This window comes from Buceros rhinoceros, unplaced genomic scaffold (assembly GCF_000710305.1).
Source record: "Buceros rhinoceros silvestris isolate BGI_N320 unplaced genomic scaffold, ASM71030v1 scaffold7747, whole genome shotgun sequence".
Classification (NCBI taxonomy): domain Eukaryota; kingdom Metazoa; phylum Chordata; class Aves; order Bucerotiformes; family Bucerotidae; genus Buceros; species Buceros rhinoceros.
The window spans coordinates 68,321-82,229 of NW_010422739.1; the positions used below are offsets into that span (position 1 = coordinate 68,321).

The following is a 13,909-nucleotide window of genomic DNA, read 5'->3' on the forward strand; positions in this document are numbered from 1 at the left end:
TGAAGATTTGGGAAGGGCTTTACCCACGCTTACTGCAAGTGCGCTGATGGCTTCAGTCCTCTAACAACTACATGTTTAGTCTAAGGTCATCAAGTAGGGTCCTTTTACGGCTAGTGAAGAGAACAACAGAGAGGCATGTACAAAGTATGGCTTCTTCTGTCCTGAAGTTAGAGTCTTAGGACACTGAGTTGAATTGCATTCTGTATCTGCCCATGTCTGTCTGTTGATTATAGGGGAAGACTAGACAACTAGCTTAGACTTGTGCTAACTTGGAAAGTAATAATTGGTGAGATGAATACCAGCCTAAGGAAGTGAAACTGAGAAGCATGAAATGCAGGAGATGGCAACAGATAGAGAACTAGGTAACAGTCTCACAGAGATTTTGGACACAGGATAGATATAAAATACGGTACAGTTGAAAAGATTACACATTTTGTACAGAAGAGTGAGGGGACTATGTAGTCAAGGTTGTATCAGGTTGGATAATGTCCAACAAAAAACAATGAAGGAAAGAGGAGAAAATTTTGAAAGATGGAAAAATCAGTTTAATCCCTCCTGAGCTTTGACAGGATGAAAGGATATCCAGAATGTATGCTCATAATGAAGACCAGATAAAAGACTGGGCAGAGCCTGAGAAGTCAATGATAGAGATGGTTTATGAAATACCGACCTGAAGAATGGTAATGTATGTTTACTACATTTCAGGTAATGTGTTATTTTTACAGGCTTCAGTGTCTTTGTGGTGGGTGTGGCTGATGTAGATTACAATGAGCTGGCCAAGATTGCAAGCAAGCCTAGTGAGCGTCACGTGTTTATCGTTGATGACTTTGATGCCTTTGAAAAGATTCAAGATAACCTCGTCACCTTTGTGTGTGAGACAGCTACCTCAAGTGAGTGTTTTCCCTTTTCTCAAATTAATGCATTTGCTTATATATTGCTACAGTTGTGTGGTAGGTTGACCTTGGCTAGATGTCAGGTGCCCACCAAAGCCGCTCTATCATTCCCCCACAACTGAACAGGGAAGAGAAAATATAATGAAAAGCCTGTGGGTCAAGATAAGGACCTGGAGAGATCATTCACCAATTATCACCACTGGCAAAACAGACTCAACTTGAGAAAAAAATGTATCTATTACCTATTGAATTAGAGTAGGATAAGGAGGAATAAACCCAAATCTTAAAAAACACCTTCTTCCCACTCCTCCCTTCTTCCCAGGCTTAACTTTGCTCCTTTTTTTCTCTGTCTGCTCCCTGCAAGCAGTGCAGGGGAATGGGGAATGGAGGTTGTGAACTGTTCATCCCACATTGTCTCTACTACTCCTTCCTCCTCAGGGGAAGGTTGCCTTGCACTCTTCCCGTGCTCCAGTATGAGATCCCTCCCACAGGAGACAGTCCTCCATGAACTTCTTTAATGTGAGTCCTTCCCAGGGGCTACAGTTCTTCATGAACTGCTCAAGTGTGTGTGCCCCATGGGGTTACAAGTCCTGCCAGCAAACCTGCTCCAACATGTGCTCCTCTCTCCATGGGTCCTCAGGTCCTGTCAGGAGCCTGCACCAGCATGGGCTTCCCACAGGGTAACAAAGTCCTTTGGGCACATCCACCTTCTCTGGCATGGGGTTCTCCACAGGCTGCAGGTGGATCTGCTCCACTACTAGTCCCCAGGGGATGCAGGGGGACAGCATGTCTCACCATGGTCTTCACCACAGGCTGCAGGGAAATCTCTGCTCTGGTGTCTTGAGCACCTCCTTCCCCTCCTGCTTCAGTGACCTTGGTGTACACAGAGTTGTTTCTTTCACCTATTCTCACTTCTCACTCTGGCTGCAATTGTTCTTGTGCAGTAACTTTTCCCCCAGCTTAAATACATTATCACAGAGGTGCTACCACCGTCAATCACTGACTTGGCCTTGGCCAGCACCAACTCCGTCTTGGAGCTGATTGGCATTTGCTCCATCGGACATGGGGGAAGCTTCTAGCAGCTTCTCACAGAAGCCTCCCTTGAAGCCCCCCAATACCAAAATCTTGTCACACAAATTTGATGGAAGTTACCATCCCATTTAAGGTACGTCAAAAGGGAGGATGATATATAAAAGTTAGGTTTCATAAGAACCAGACATAGTTTAAGGAAGCAGATTACTTTTTAAAAATTTTGAAGGAACTTCAATGTTTTATGCAATCTTGTCTCACATTTCAAAAGTACTGACACAACAGAAAGAGAGCCACTGTCAGTGAGAACTATGGCTCTTTAAAAAGTAGAATGTTGCCCAATGTGAACTGGGGGCACAACAGGCCTCTTATTTACCACTGATCTATGGAAGCTTAAAAGATGCAGTTAGAGTGTGTGTGATGCTGTTTTAAAACAATCTCCATAAAGTTCAGTTGTTTACTCAAGTGAAATCCTTTTATGGCAAAAAAGAGGAATTCTCAGGCCTGTCATGTGCAACTGTGTGCTTCCTAACTGTCTCATCTGCTGGCTCCTGAGGAGCCATATAAATTTGCAGTTTTTCTTTGTGAATCTGACAGCTATCATGCAGCCTGACTCATACCTTAAATATTTATGGAAAGACTGTGTCACTGGGTTCCTTTCTCCTTATGAATTATACTCTTAAAATATTTGGGGGTTTCATTAGTTATTCCATACAATTTCTCACAATAGAAATATCCTACTAAAAGTAACAAGTAAAGATTTTAACAGTACATCTACCACAGGGCAGAACACAGTATGACAACAATGTAACAAGTTGGCTCATAATTAATAATAGCACAGACTTTTGGTAATAAAACTTTCTGAAGTGTATATATGTTCATATCCTGTTAGGTTTTATAGTTCTGAATTACATCTTGTTTCATGTCTTTTAGCTTGTCCTCTTATTTACTTGGAGGGATACACGTCACCTGGTAAGTAACTATCGAATATTTTGGCATAGGTTCATTTGTGTCTTTTATAGCTCTACAGTGTTTTTACTTTTTATTTTCTCTCTGGATTTAAAGGTTTCAAAATGCTGGAATCATATAATCTAACAGAGAAGCATTTTGCATCTGTACAAGGAGTATCACTGGAATCAGGCTCTTTCCCAAGCTACGTAGCATATAGACTCCACAAAAATGCCTTCGTCAGCCAGCCAATACGGCAAGTAAACCTGAAAGACTCATATTTAGGGCAAGCAGATGAGGAAGATTTAGTAGAGTTTATAGATGAGAACATTAGTATCTTATGGAAGATGCCTTTATTCTATGTTCTTTTTACTAAACTCCAAGAAATATACTCCAAAGAACATCTATCATTGTCCTTATTATGTTGTGATCTGTTCACTGTTAATCCACTCGCTTGTTGTTCTTTTTCGAGATTATGCTTCTTAACCATTCAAGTTGCATATAATCCACAGTTTGTCCTTAGGCAGTTGAACAACAGCCACCTTAGTATAAGCTCAGTGTTGTCGGAAAGAAATGGTTGCAATATGGAGAGAGAAGCACCATTTTTTGCAGAGGCATCATTCATACTGCACTAGGCAGCACATTGATGCCAATAACTTAGGTTAGTTTCTCCTCTACTTGAGTTGCTGTATTTGGCAAATGGAATGGAATTTTCAAGGGCCTGTGGTCTTAGAGCTTGGTGATGGAGGGGTAATATATGGTCATTCTTGCCAACATTTTTTCAAGAGAAACGAAAAGTCCTAGTTAGCGGTTTTATTAAGAGAGGAACAGTACTTCTCTCTTCTTTTTACATTTGTTCCTCTCCCATCTGTTTAAGTAAATTTCAAAAAAATCATTCTGAGTCAGAGGAGATGCTTAGAGATAACCGATTATTCCTATTAAATTTAAGGAAATTTCATCTTTTTGAACAAGTCTTTGGAACCTTCTGCAATCCTGCCAGATTGAGTAAAGATCAGATCAAAAGTGCAGGAGCTGAGGTGTATGAAGAAATAATTTCTTTTTGCCAGCCTTCTCAGCTCACAAGTTTAAAACTGGGGGTCTGGAGTATATCTGAGTTCATTGATGTGCCATTATACTGCATTGACATGCTATAGGAGTGATAGATCTCTGACAGCCTGGATTTTTGTGGTCTGGGGAAGTACAGATAATCCCAGTTTTGCAACTCTCTTACATTAAGATAAACCTTGCATTTAACAGGATAAAATGATAAAAAGACAGTAAAAAGACAGACTTCCTATTTATTTCATTTTTTTTTAGAATGTTGTGATACATGGTATGTTGTCTGCTGTAGGAGATGGAGTAGACTTGCCAGAGTATTCTGGGCACTGATTTTTCATGAGAAGCCAGAAGATAAAATTCGCTTTAGACTGCGTCAGCAAAGCAATAAAAGCATCCTGATCCTGGTGGCATAGTCATTTCCATATCTGAAATAACTTGGTATCTGAATTATGAATAGTGTTGCTGTATCTTCTTTAGTATTTTCATTCTTGGACCGTGTTGTGGAATAATGTTGACGTAGTGATATGGCTATTATTGCAGTGTCCATAACTGTCGGGGTGCATAAGCTTTGCCTAAAATTCAGAGCAGCTCCTGTCTTTGTTTTAAGGTTTCTGTGTTTATGTTCATGAGGCAAATCACTTTCTCAGTTCTATTATAATGTTTAAGGAGAAGCAGAAGCTACCTCCTTTCCCACAGTTCCCTTCCTGCATTCTTCCCTTTCCCCTTCAGAAAAAGCTGGAGGGCGTTTAGTGCATGCTTTTATTTACTTTTGACTCTCTGCTTTTTTAATGTCTATAACAGTCTGAGCGTCACAAATCCAAATATCAGCCACTGATGAATGAGGTGGAGCCCAAATACATCACCGATTACAGAGAACACACTAAGTATCTCCTTCACTGTATCTGTGCCTGAAAGGCAGCAATAGTTAAGTGCTGTTTTCTGTTGCCTGTCTAAAACAGGCCAGATGAAAGAAACATAAAGCTGTGTTCCTTTTTTCTGTATTTATCATCAAGGAATTTAAAACATGTGTAGTTTATACAGAAGTTTGCCACAAGAATACATGTCCAAGAGTTTTGGGTCACATTCTGGCTTCCTCCATAACCACAGTTGCCTGGACCAACTGATGACAGGCTGTGAGTTTATTTTAACAAATCACATAGTGTTTTTTATCACAAAGTTCTTTTCTATTTGAGAGAGTTTTTAAAATGCTCAATTCCATTAAACACCGTGGTTTCCCTGTTACTCTTACGTCTTTTCTTTGAAAAAGAGCAAATGATGAATATTTTCCTCATGTGTTTCCTTGTTAAAAAATGTCTACATGCTGTCTTAACAGGGAAATTCACCCAGAGGGATTGCCACAGGCATACACTATCATTCTGTTATTCCGTCTTCTGCCTGAATCCCCCAATGAGCCTTTTGCAATATGGCAGATTACAGACAGAGATTACAAACCGCAAGTTGGAGTTGTACTTGACCGTAAGGATGATTATGCTTATTGCATAGAGAATTTGTGTGTTACATTACTTTGCATGCATTCTTCCTAAATATTTCCAAGCCCAAAGCATTCCTACATGATAAAAGGATTATATATTTTTAGTTTTAAGAGTTGGGGTTTTTTTGGTTGGTTTTTTTTTACTTTGTATGTAATTTATTTTTTTTAATTAAGAATAATTCATCTAAGCTATGGTTCAACATTGGTCTCACCTCTAAAAGTAAAGTAAAATACCTCTATGTTCTTATGGGTCAGTAAGACAACCTATAACCTGGGTATTTTCATTTCTTGCAGCTGCCAGCAAAATGCTGTCATTCTTTAACAAGGATACAAGAGGAGAGGTTCAAACTGTAACTTTTGATAATGCTGAAGTAAAGAAAATCTTTTATGGAAGCTTCCATAAGGTAAAGGATTGAAATTATGAATGTTGCTTTCTGAAGTGCCATTCTTTGGAACAAAAGACAAGCAAGCAGAAGTCCCTGTCAGTTATATCTGGTCTTTGTATAGTACTGTAAGTTGACATAGGGACTTACAGATCATGTAAAACACAATCTCTGAAGTTATAAGAGATTTGCCAAGATTGTTTATGTGGAGGGATGTATCTGAACAAGTCATCATAGCCTGATTCCTGGCACAGGAAAGAGAAAGCATAAATGATAAACTGGAAAACAAAGGAAAGGAAGTTGTGGTGAGAAAAAACTTGGGGGTGTGGAGAGCAGGAGTGTAAAGATTTGAAATCATTCAGAGAAGAGGAAGATAAAGCCAGAGCAAGTAAATAGCTTAGAGTGACTTAAAGTCAGGGAACCAATTTTAGGAGGTGGATAGCATACTGAATACGATTTACATGTTTAACAAACATAATACAAGTATATGTATATGTATATTTTGTATTTATGAACGTGTATTGGTATACTTTTGGCTTAAATTCAATGGCCCTAAAAAATTCCGAAGTAACATTAACTGAGGAAGCAACAGGAATGAGAGAGCGCCCATAAAAGATTGTATAATTTATTTGTGGTTTAGAATGAAACTCATATTTTTTGAATTGTCAGTATAGCTAGTGAAATCCTTACATGTTACTGCATCTGCCTTCAGTTGTAATAGTTTTGTGCTTGGTTTTCTGATTTTGTGCACCAAATTATGAAAACTTGATCCTGCCAGGCTTCCTTACCTCTAGTCATCAGCAAGTGTTTGACTCAGGCTACATATGTATCTAAAACACAATTTTAAAAATCTTTTCTTGCTGTGTTAAGTATATATGTTTAGGGCAAGAACGTGTGTTTCAGTTGCAACATTTTCGGTCAGCTGAAATGCATGTTCTCATGTTTTCATTTATCTCCTTCTGTTCAGCTTAGTTTTCTTCTGATGACTAAATATGGCTTGAGTATAACATTTGTTTTCTTTATGATACCCTCTCCTTCATGACTAGTCACTACTAGCATTCCTTTGAGGATACTGATAAGAGGTTGTCTCTGTCAACTTGTTGATATCAGAGGCCTGTCAACAGAACTCCACTAGGCTGAAAGCAGGGAAAGAGAACTGGTGCCAGCATTATAGTGTTTTGTGACTTCATCTGTTTAAAACACAGATGATTATGAAAATCAGACAGTGCTATAAAAGCTATTGGTTTCCTCAAAATTTGAGAGCATAATTTCCCAAACTGCTTCTAGGCCAGTTATTCTTGTTTTATAATTTATTTAATGGCTACTTTATTTTTGCATATATGAAGAAATGTTTATGTCATTGACTTTGTAACTGATATTTATGAGAAGGCTTGGATCACACCTGCAGTAGGCCTTTATTTTGTCCTTGGTATTTGGCTTTTTGCCTTTCCTTTTTTTTTGATAGCTTAGTAGGGCAACTGAATTTTAAGGAAATTTAGAAATCTACTGGAATGAGAAAAACTGTCAGTAAAAGCTAGCATAAGTGTTGTTTTGGATTCATCTTATCACCAAGAAGTATTGTTAAGGCACAGAACAGCATGTAGCATGCCTCATTTTATATATCAGCATGAGGGTTGAGACTGCCCTTCTTCACGTCAGTGGTGTAAAGATTTCTATGTACTGGACTGCCAGAAGTCTGTTGTATCTGCTGCTAATATCATAGATAATACTAGCAATTATGTATAACTGTTTATTACATTTGCTGCTGAAAAACAATTACAGGGGAAATAAAAATCCAGATTTTTCAATTATTTTAATAGTTGAATACACTCACACGCGAGACCCAAAAGCAATCCTAGGATGTCAAACAATGTACAGCAGTAACAGCCATTTGCAAGTTATCTTAAAGCTCTGAAACTACGAATTCTTGCTTATGAGACTATTTCTTAAGCACAGATATATCAGTTATTTAGTGCAGTGTGTCAATTCCCTTCTTTTTTATTTTTCTCCAGAAATGAATAAAAAGTTCAGATTTTGATGTAATTTAAAGTAACTAGAGTAGCTTTGATTTAAAGAGCCGTATTGGAGATTTTTCACCATGTTGCTGTGCTGATGTCTCTGGATTCTCTCCAGAGACTGAGATCGCTATATGAGTCAGGTTGTTAATGATTGCGACATGGGATTCCCCAGCTGATGTTCTAGGAAAGCCTTATGTATCAGCCATGTTGATTAGCTCCTAATAAAGGAAAGCAGTAGTTTCATCTGGATGAAGGAAGGAAAGTAAGATTAACACATTTCAAAAGGTACTTCTGCAATTTCTCCTACCATCCAGTTTCAAAGAAATGACAAATCTTTAGAATGCAAGAAGATGTTTTCCAAAATATCAAACATTTTTGTGGTTTTCATTCAATAACTTACTGGCTCATTCAGTGAAGCACGGTTAACTACACCTAACTTTGCAGGGATATTTACTTTGGCACACCTGGGCACTTTGCGTAGCATAGCTGTGGTGAAAGCTGTTGAATCTGGCAAGTCGCATAGGAAAAATCCTGACTGCCTGAGACAGTCATTAAATTTATAACTGAATGTTTTGGAGAGACAGACAACTTCTTTCTTATTCTTACCATGCTAGACTTGTTTTAGATTACAGTTTTGCAGTAGTTAGCCACAGGAAATTTGATAATGAGTGTATGTCTTTCTGCTGATGTACATATGGGATAATAGTTTGCTTAGCTTATTGATGTGGTTCATTCAGCAGTAGATCAGAGCACCACCAAAGTTTATCTCAGAAGGGTCTGGAAAGAAAGATTAAAGTGTGTTTTCTTTCTTAAATCCTCAGTGCCTTACGGCACTGGAAATGGTCAGAAGTGATGCTTTATGTTGGTGTGTTAGAAATTGAAGAGAATGTTTCTATTAACATTTTGGAGAAAACAAACAGTAGCAGGATTGAATACAGAGATGTTTTACTTTCTGTGAACACTAGATGCCTACTTTTATAGGATTTATGCCTAGGCCATGAGATTCAGGCTAGAATTCAGAGCTGGCATTAAATCAACAGTTAGCTGACTGAGTCAATGACTTGGGAGAGCTCTGCTTATTTTTGATTGCTGGGACCACTTCTTCTTTGGATGGATAGGTGATGCTCAGCAGTCATTATGGATTCAGCGTTTTCAAACTGATGGTCTCATTCAGCATTCTAATGTAGATTCGCCTCTCCCAAGTTTTGTGTGCAAATGAAAATGCAGTAATACACATTTGCTATGCAGATGTAATTTATTTAAATTGTGACAAATACTGAACAATCCAGTAGAAGGACTTGCATGTTAGGTATCTTTAAGAATTAGTAAATTACATCTGTGATGAGTTTAAACTGTTTGATGCGTTAGTTAACCTCTAAAATTCATTCATAATCAAATGACTAAGAATATGATATATAAATGATAATGAACTTAAAGTTTTGGCATGGTGTTTAATTTATTTTGTGGAAAGCTTGGCATTACATACCAAACTATAGTTTGGACACACTCAATTATCTTTCTGTTATTTTTTAATTGGTCAGTGAACAGTGTTAGGAATGTTAATTAAAAACCCACTTCTATACATAGCACTGAGAATTAAACTGTGATGCCAACTGAATTTCAGATGATGAAAAATGAAGGCAGTTTCAAAATTCTTCATTCCAATTATATAAAGCATAAGCACATATTGTTTAAAGAGTTTTAGATAAGCTCTGCTGATGCCTTGGAAACGACTCCTCATGGGAAAATATTTAAATGGAAAAAAAGATCAAAAGAGATTGTTCAGAATCTTGTTGACTCAGGACATTTAAGGGAGTCTTTGTTCCACCTTTATACCAATTTTTTTAAAGCAGTCATTAAATAGCAATATGTTTCTGAAGACTTATGTACTGTGATAATAGATGCTTTAAACCAAAAACACATACTTCTAGGATTCTTTACTTCTGGTCTTACTGTGTTGATACTTTAAAAAATACATAGATGTTATAATATTGTGTATAAAATGTATGCAGTGTGTAAGGTATATAAAGCCACTGTGGCCTTAAGATGTTCTTTCGTCAACTGCACATTGGATTTACTAAAATGTCAGACTCTTATTTCTTTCTTGGATACTCCTGAATGTCTTCTATTTTTGTAGAAATGAAGAAATTCACTTGCATAACATTTGCCATATGTAACAGAAATTTTCGGAATGGTAACCTTTGCTTCAATTTTGTTTCTTCTTCTGTTTATGTGTTTCCCCAAACACTTCCTTCTCTTCTCCTGGTAAACATACCCTCCCTGTGTTACAGTCATTCTTTTTCCCCTCCCTCCTAAGTTTCCCTTATTTTCATTAATAAATCTCTTCTTCTTGTTCCCTATTTCCCTTTATTTTAGCATATGTTTTTGCAGCCACATTTCTGTCATGGAAATACCTCTTTTGCATCTTCCATTACCTCGCCTTTTTCTGGGCAGGCTTCTCTGCTCACTTCCTGTATCTCAATGCAAGTAATGCCACTAGTTGAGTTGTCTATGGAAAATGAACCCTGAGTCTTTGGATCTGAAACAATCTCCTCTCTGAACTACAGAGTCTATTAGTCAGTGGGCAATCATAGGCTCATAAACCTCTTGTGTGGTCCCAGCCATCAGAAGAGGATGAGAAGAGCTTATATTCACTTCCTCTCAATAATTCTTTTTATTTTTTCCTTTTATGCCATCTTAAAGTAATTTTCAGGCAAGCTTTTCCAAAATCGATCATTGTAGTTCAACTATTACATTAAATAGTACTTGGCTGTGCTTGTGCATTCATCTTCTTGATCTTAAATACATTTTAAAGAGGTTGCTAATGTTGTAGACTTTACTTGAGTTTGAATTCTTCCACCAGTTGAAAGTCAAACAGGATTACTAAGAAGAAAATTTAAAGCAGTATTACCTAAACAGTGAAATACTGTGAAAGTATTAAAGTAAATATGCCTATGTGCCTTTACTAAATATTACATTAAACGTTTTTTTCAGGTCCATATTGTTGTAACTTCATCAAATGTTAAAATTTACATTGACTGCAGTGAAATACTGGAAAAACCAATTAAGGAGGCTGGGAACATCACAACTGATGGCTATGAAATACTTGGGAAACTTCTGAAAGGTGACCGGAGATCAGCAACAGTAAGCAATGAACGTGAATCCATTCATTAATGCAAGCCCTTGAAATTTTCAGAGGGAAGAGATTAGAGATTAAGGATTGCTAAGAAACCAGTATTGCACCCAAAGCTTTCAAGTGTCTATACTGCAGGACTTGGTATACTTTAAGTAGTTTGGTCTCGATAGCTTCTCATTCTAGGAGAACTGCAGGAACAAAAATCTAATAACTAAAAGTTGCAGTCAGGTAATTCAAACAAGAGCAGAAATGTTTTTCTTTTAATAGGGAGAGCAGTAAGTCATTGGAACTGTTTACTGTGGATTCTCTATCATTGGAAACCATTAAATTAATTTTGTTTTGTTTCCTTAAAAGACATTCTCTAATGCACAGGTTTTCATTCTGGCAAGTCCTATGGTCGGTCTTGTAGCAGGTGACCAGAGTAATTCTGGCTGGCTTTTATCATGTATAAACCTGTAATGAAAAAGTGGCTGATGCAATGAAGGCCATATCTATTATCTTGATGGATTAACTATACTTAATATTTAATGAATGCTATTCCCTGGGCTTCATATTAGAAGATTTAAGTCTACATTCTGACCCATGTGTGCAAACCCTAACACTTGAAGAAGATTCCTGATGCTCACCATCAAATGTTTGGTTGTCTGTATCAAACTACAGGATCATAGCTTTTGGGCTGGAGAAAATGGGTATGCTTTCACCATACAGTCTAACTAACTTGAACCTTTCTGCAGAACTTTTCCATGCTAATGTCGGTGGAAAGTTTCTTTCATGAATCTGATTTAATATATGACCCAAGGACTGCAGGCCATATTGCTGGTCCAGAAGTTTTTTAGCCAGATTTCATGCTGCAGTGCACAGGCACTCAGCCAGTGTAGAAGTTCTTCGGTATTATTCGTTAAGTATTGCAAAATATTTCTTGACTCACTTTCTTTGGTTGCCCTTTGTCCTAGAACAAGAGCAAGCATCAGTGCTTGAATTTCTTGTAGCCTTATGTAGGCTTGGTTTTAAATTTGTTATTATTTTAAAATAACTTTTCAGTCAGTGTCAACAAAAGAAATGAAAGTCTGAATGATGTTAAATACGTAAGAAATAAATAGTTTGAGGAGTCATTTTTAATGATAATGCCACTAGATTTCATAAATAATATCTCTATTATCTTTCAAGAGTCCTCCTTTCTTTTACAGTTAGAAATCCAGAATTTTGACATTGTATGCAGTCCAGTTTGGACTAGCAGAGACAGATGTTGTGATCTTCCTTCTATGGTAAGTATGAATGAACCAGAGGCTATTCAGAAAATGGTTATTAATAGCAAATTTAACAATATCAATATTAGCCTGGTATTATACCACATGCTGACAGCATATCTAAGTAATAGCTGTCAGAGCAGCCAGTGTACAACTGTATTTCAAAATTTTTTTTCTGAAGGTGAAAGATTGTGATGTGCTAGAATTGAGTCCCTTAGGAATGGTGGAAAAAATATCAGTTATTTTGGTGATATTTAAGATGCTAATTGTTGTGAATGGAATAGCTATATTATTTTTTATTTATTCTGTTCTTAGATTGGCATTCAAAAAGTAACTAGTTTATTCTTTGTCAGTGCAAGCTGACTGTCTAATGGATATAAATATTAGAACAACAGAAATTGCATATGAATTTGATTTTGCCTGTGCCTCTGTTGTTAGAGTCTCGTATAGCTTGCAGAGAACATTTGCTAACAATATGAAAGGTCCTGTAGAAACATCTGGAAATTGCTGTTTAGCTGTGAGTTTTACTTGTATTTGGAATCAGGATAATAGAGAACCTTGCTGTTATTGTTTTAGAAAAGTATGCTGCCACCAAGTACTTTCCTTTAAAAGAAAAGTAATAGTTGTGATTGAAATTTCAGAGAGATGAAGCAAAATGCCCAGCTCTTCCAAATGCTTGTACCTGTACTCAAGACAGCGTGGGACCTCCAGGACCTCCTGGACCAGCTGTAAGGAACTATTCGCATTAGACAGAATTTCTGATTCTTTTAAATATGTGGAAGTAGTTCTGTGTTGATCTGTGGTTTTGTGGAACAAAGTTCAGAGAGGCCATTTCAATCAACATGTCCATAACATCATGATAATCTGTTCCCCTTTCATCTTAGTTTAATACACAGTTGGGCAGCTCCTACTGCCTTGACTTGTTTATATAATAATCCTTTTCTCATATTTCCAATGTGAATAGCTACTCATCGTTTGATAGCCTGAAAAAATCTGGCCCAATCTCAGACGTCTTGCACTTCATGTACAAGATATTTTTAATGGACTGTGCAAATATTTTTCCAACATACAGAATCAGGAATTCACTACAAGGAAAGATTCTTTACTCTCTGTCAGGGAAATAAATTAGTTGCTTTTTTTTTTTAATGCGGAGAGGTAGTAATCTATGGAATGGATATGCTTCTACCAACTGCTTTGAATAGAAGGGAGTTATGCTCAGCCCAGTAGTCCTTCTGCTTTGAAGCTATTAAGAATGCTGCATGAGGAATCTGAAGCCCAGCTAAGTTGTCTGGCAGTCTACTAGAGAGGTATCCAGAGATTTTGATGAACATAAATTGAAGAAGTTTATGTCTGCAAAGACAAAAAAATGTCAATAATTTGTCATGGGCTAATTGGCAAGGCTGAAGCTGATGTGGTTTACCTGAGTTACTGATGCATCTTTTATTCTAGTGCTCTTCTTAGCAGTGTGATCTATATGCTTTAAAGCTTTGGGGTTTCACGTAGGAGTTTGATTAAAGAGATTCATAATGCACGGCAGTATGATGTACCCTTGCTTTCCCTGTATGAAATACATTTTCTTTCCAAACATTCAATTTAGGGTGGCCCAGGCGCTAAAGGTCCCAGAGGTGAAAGGGGTTTGACGGGATCATCTGTAAGTATCTTTCTGGAATGGATCTATATTATTGCTACATGCTTAGCTGTATG

General features: G+C 37.3%; 1 protein-coding gene across 1 annotated transcript in view; it reads left to right on the top strand.

Annotated features, from left to right (window-relative positions):
* Positions 1-13,909, top strand: part of COL12A1 (collagen, type XII, alpha 1) — a 61,860-nt gene that overhangs the window by 30,577 nt on the left and 17,374 nt on the right. Inside the window, exons 31-39 of the mRNA XM_010140155.1 lie at positions 726-890; positions 2,856-2,894; positions 2,988-3,126; positions 5,263-5,405; positions 5,716-5,825; positions 10,817-10,966; positions 12,146-12,223; positions 12,847-12,933; positions 13,803-13,856. Of these exons, the coding sequence (XP_010138457.1) occupies positions 726-890; positions 2,856-2,894; positions 2,988-3,126; positions 5,263-5,405; positions 5,716-5,825; positions 10,817-10,966; positions 12,146-12,223; positions 12,847-12,933; positions 13,803-13,856 (965 nt within the window). The remainder of the gene's footprint in view (positions 1-725; positions 891-2,855; positions 2,895-2,987; positions 3,127-5,262; positions 5,406-5,715; positions 5,826-10,816; positions 10,967-12,145; positions 12,224-12,846; positions 12,934-13,802; positions 13,857-13,909) is intronic.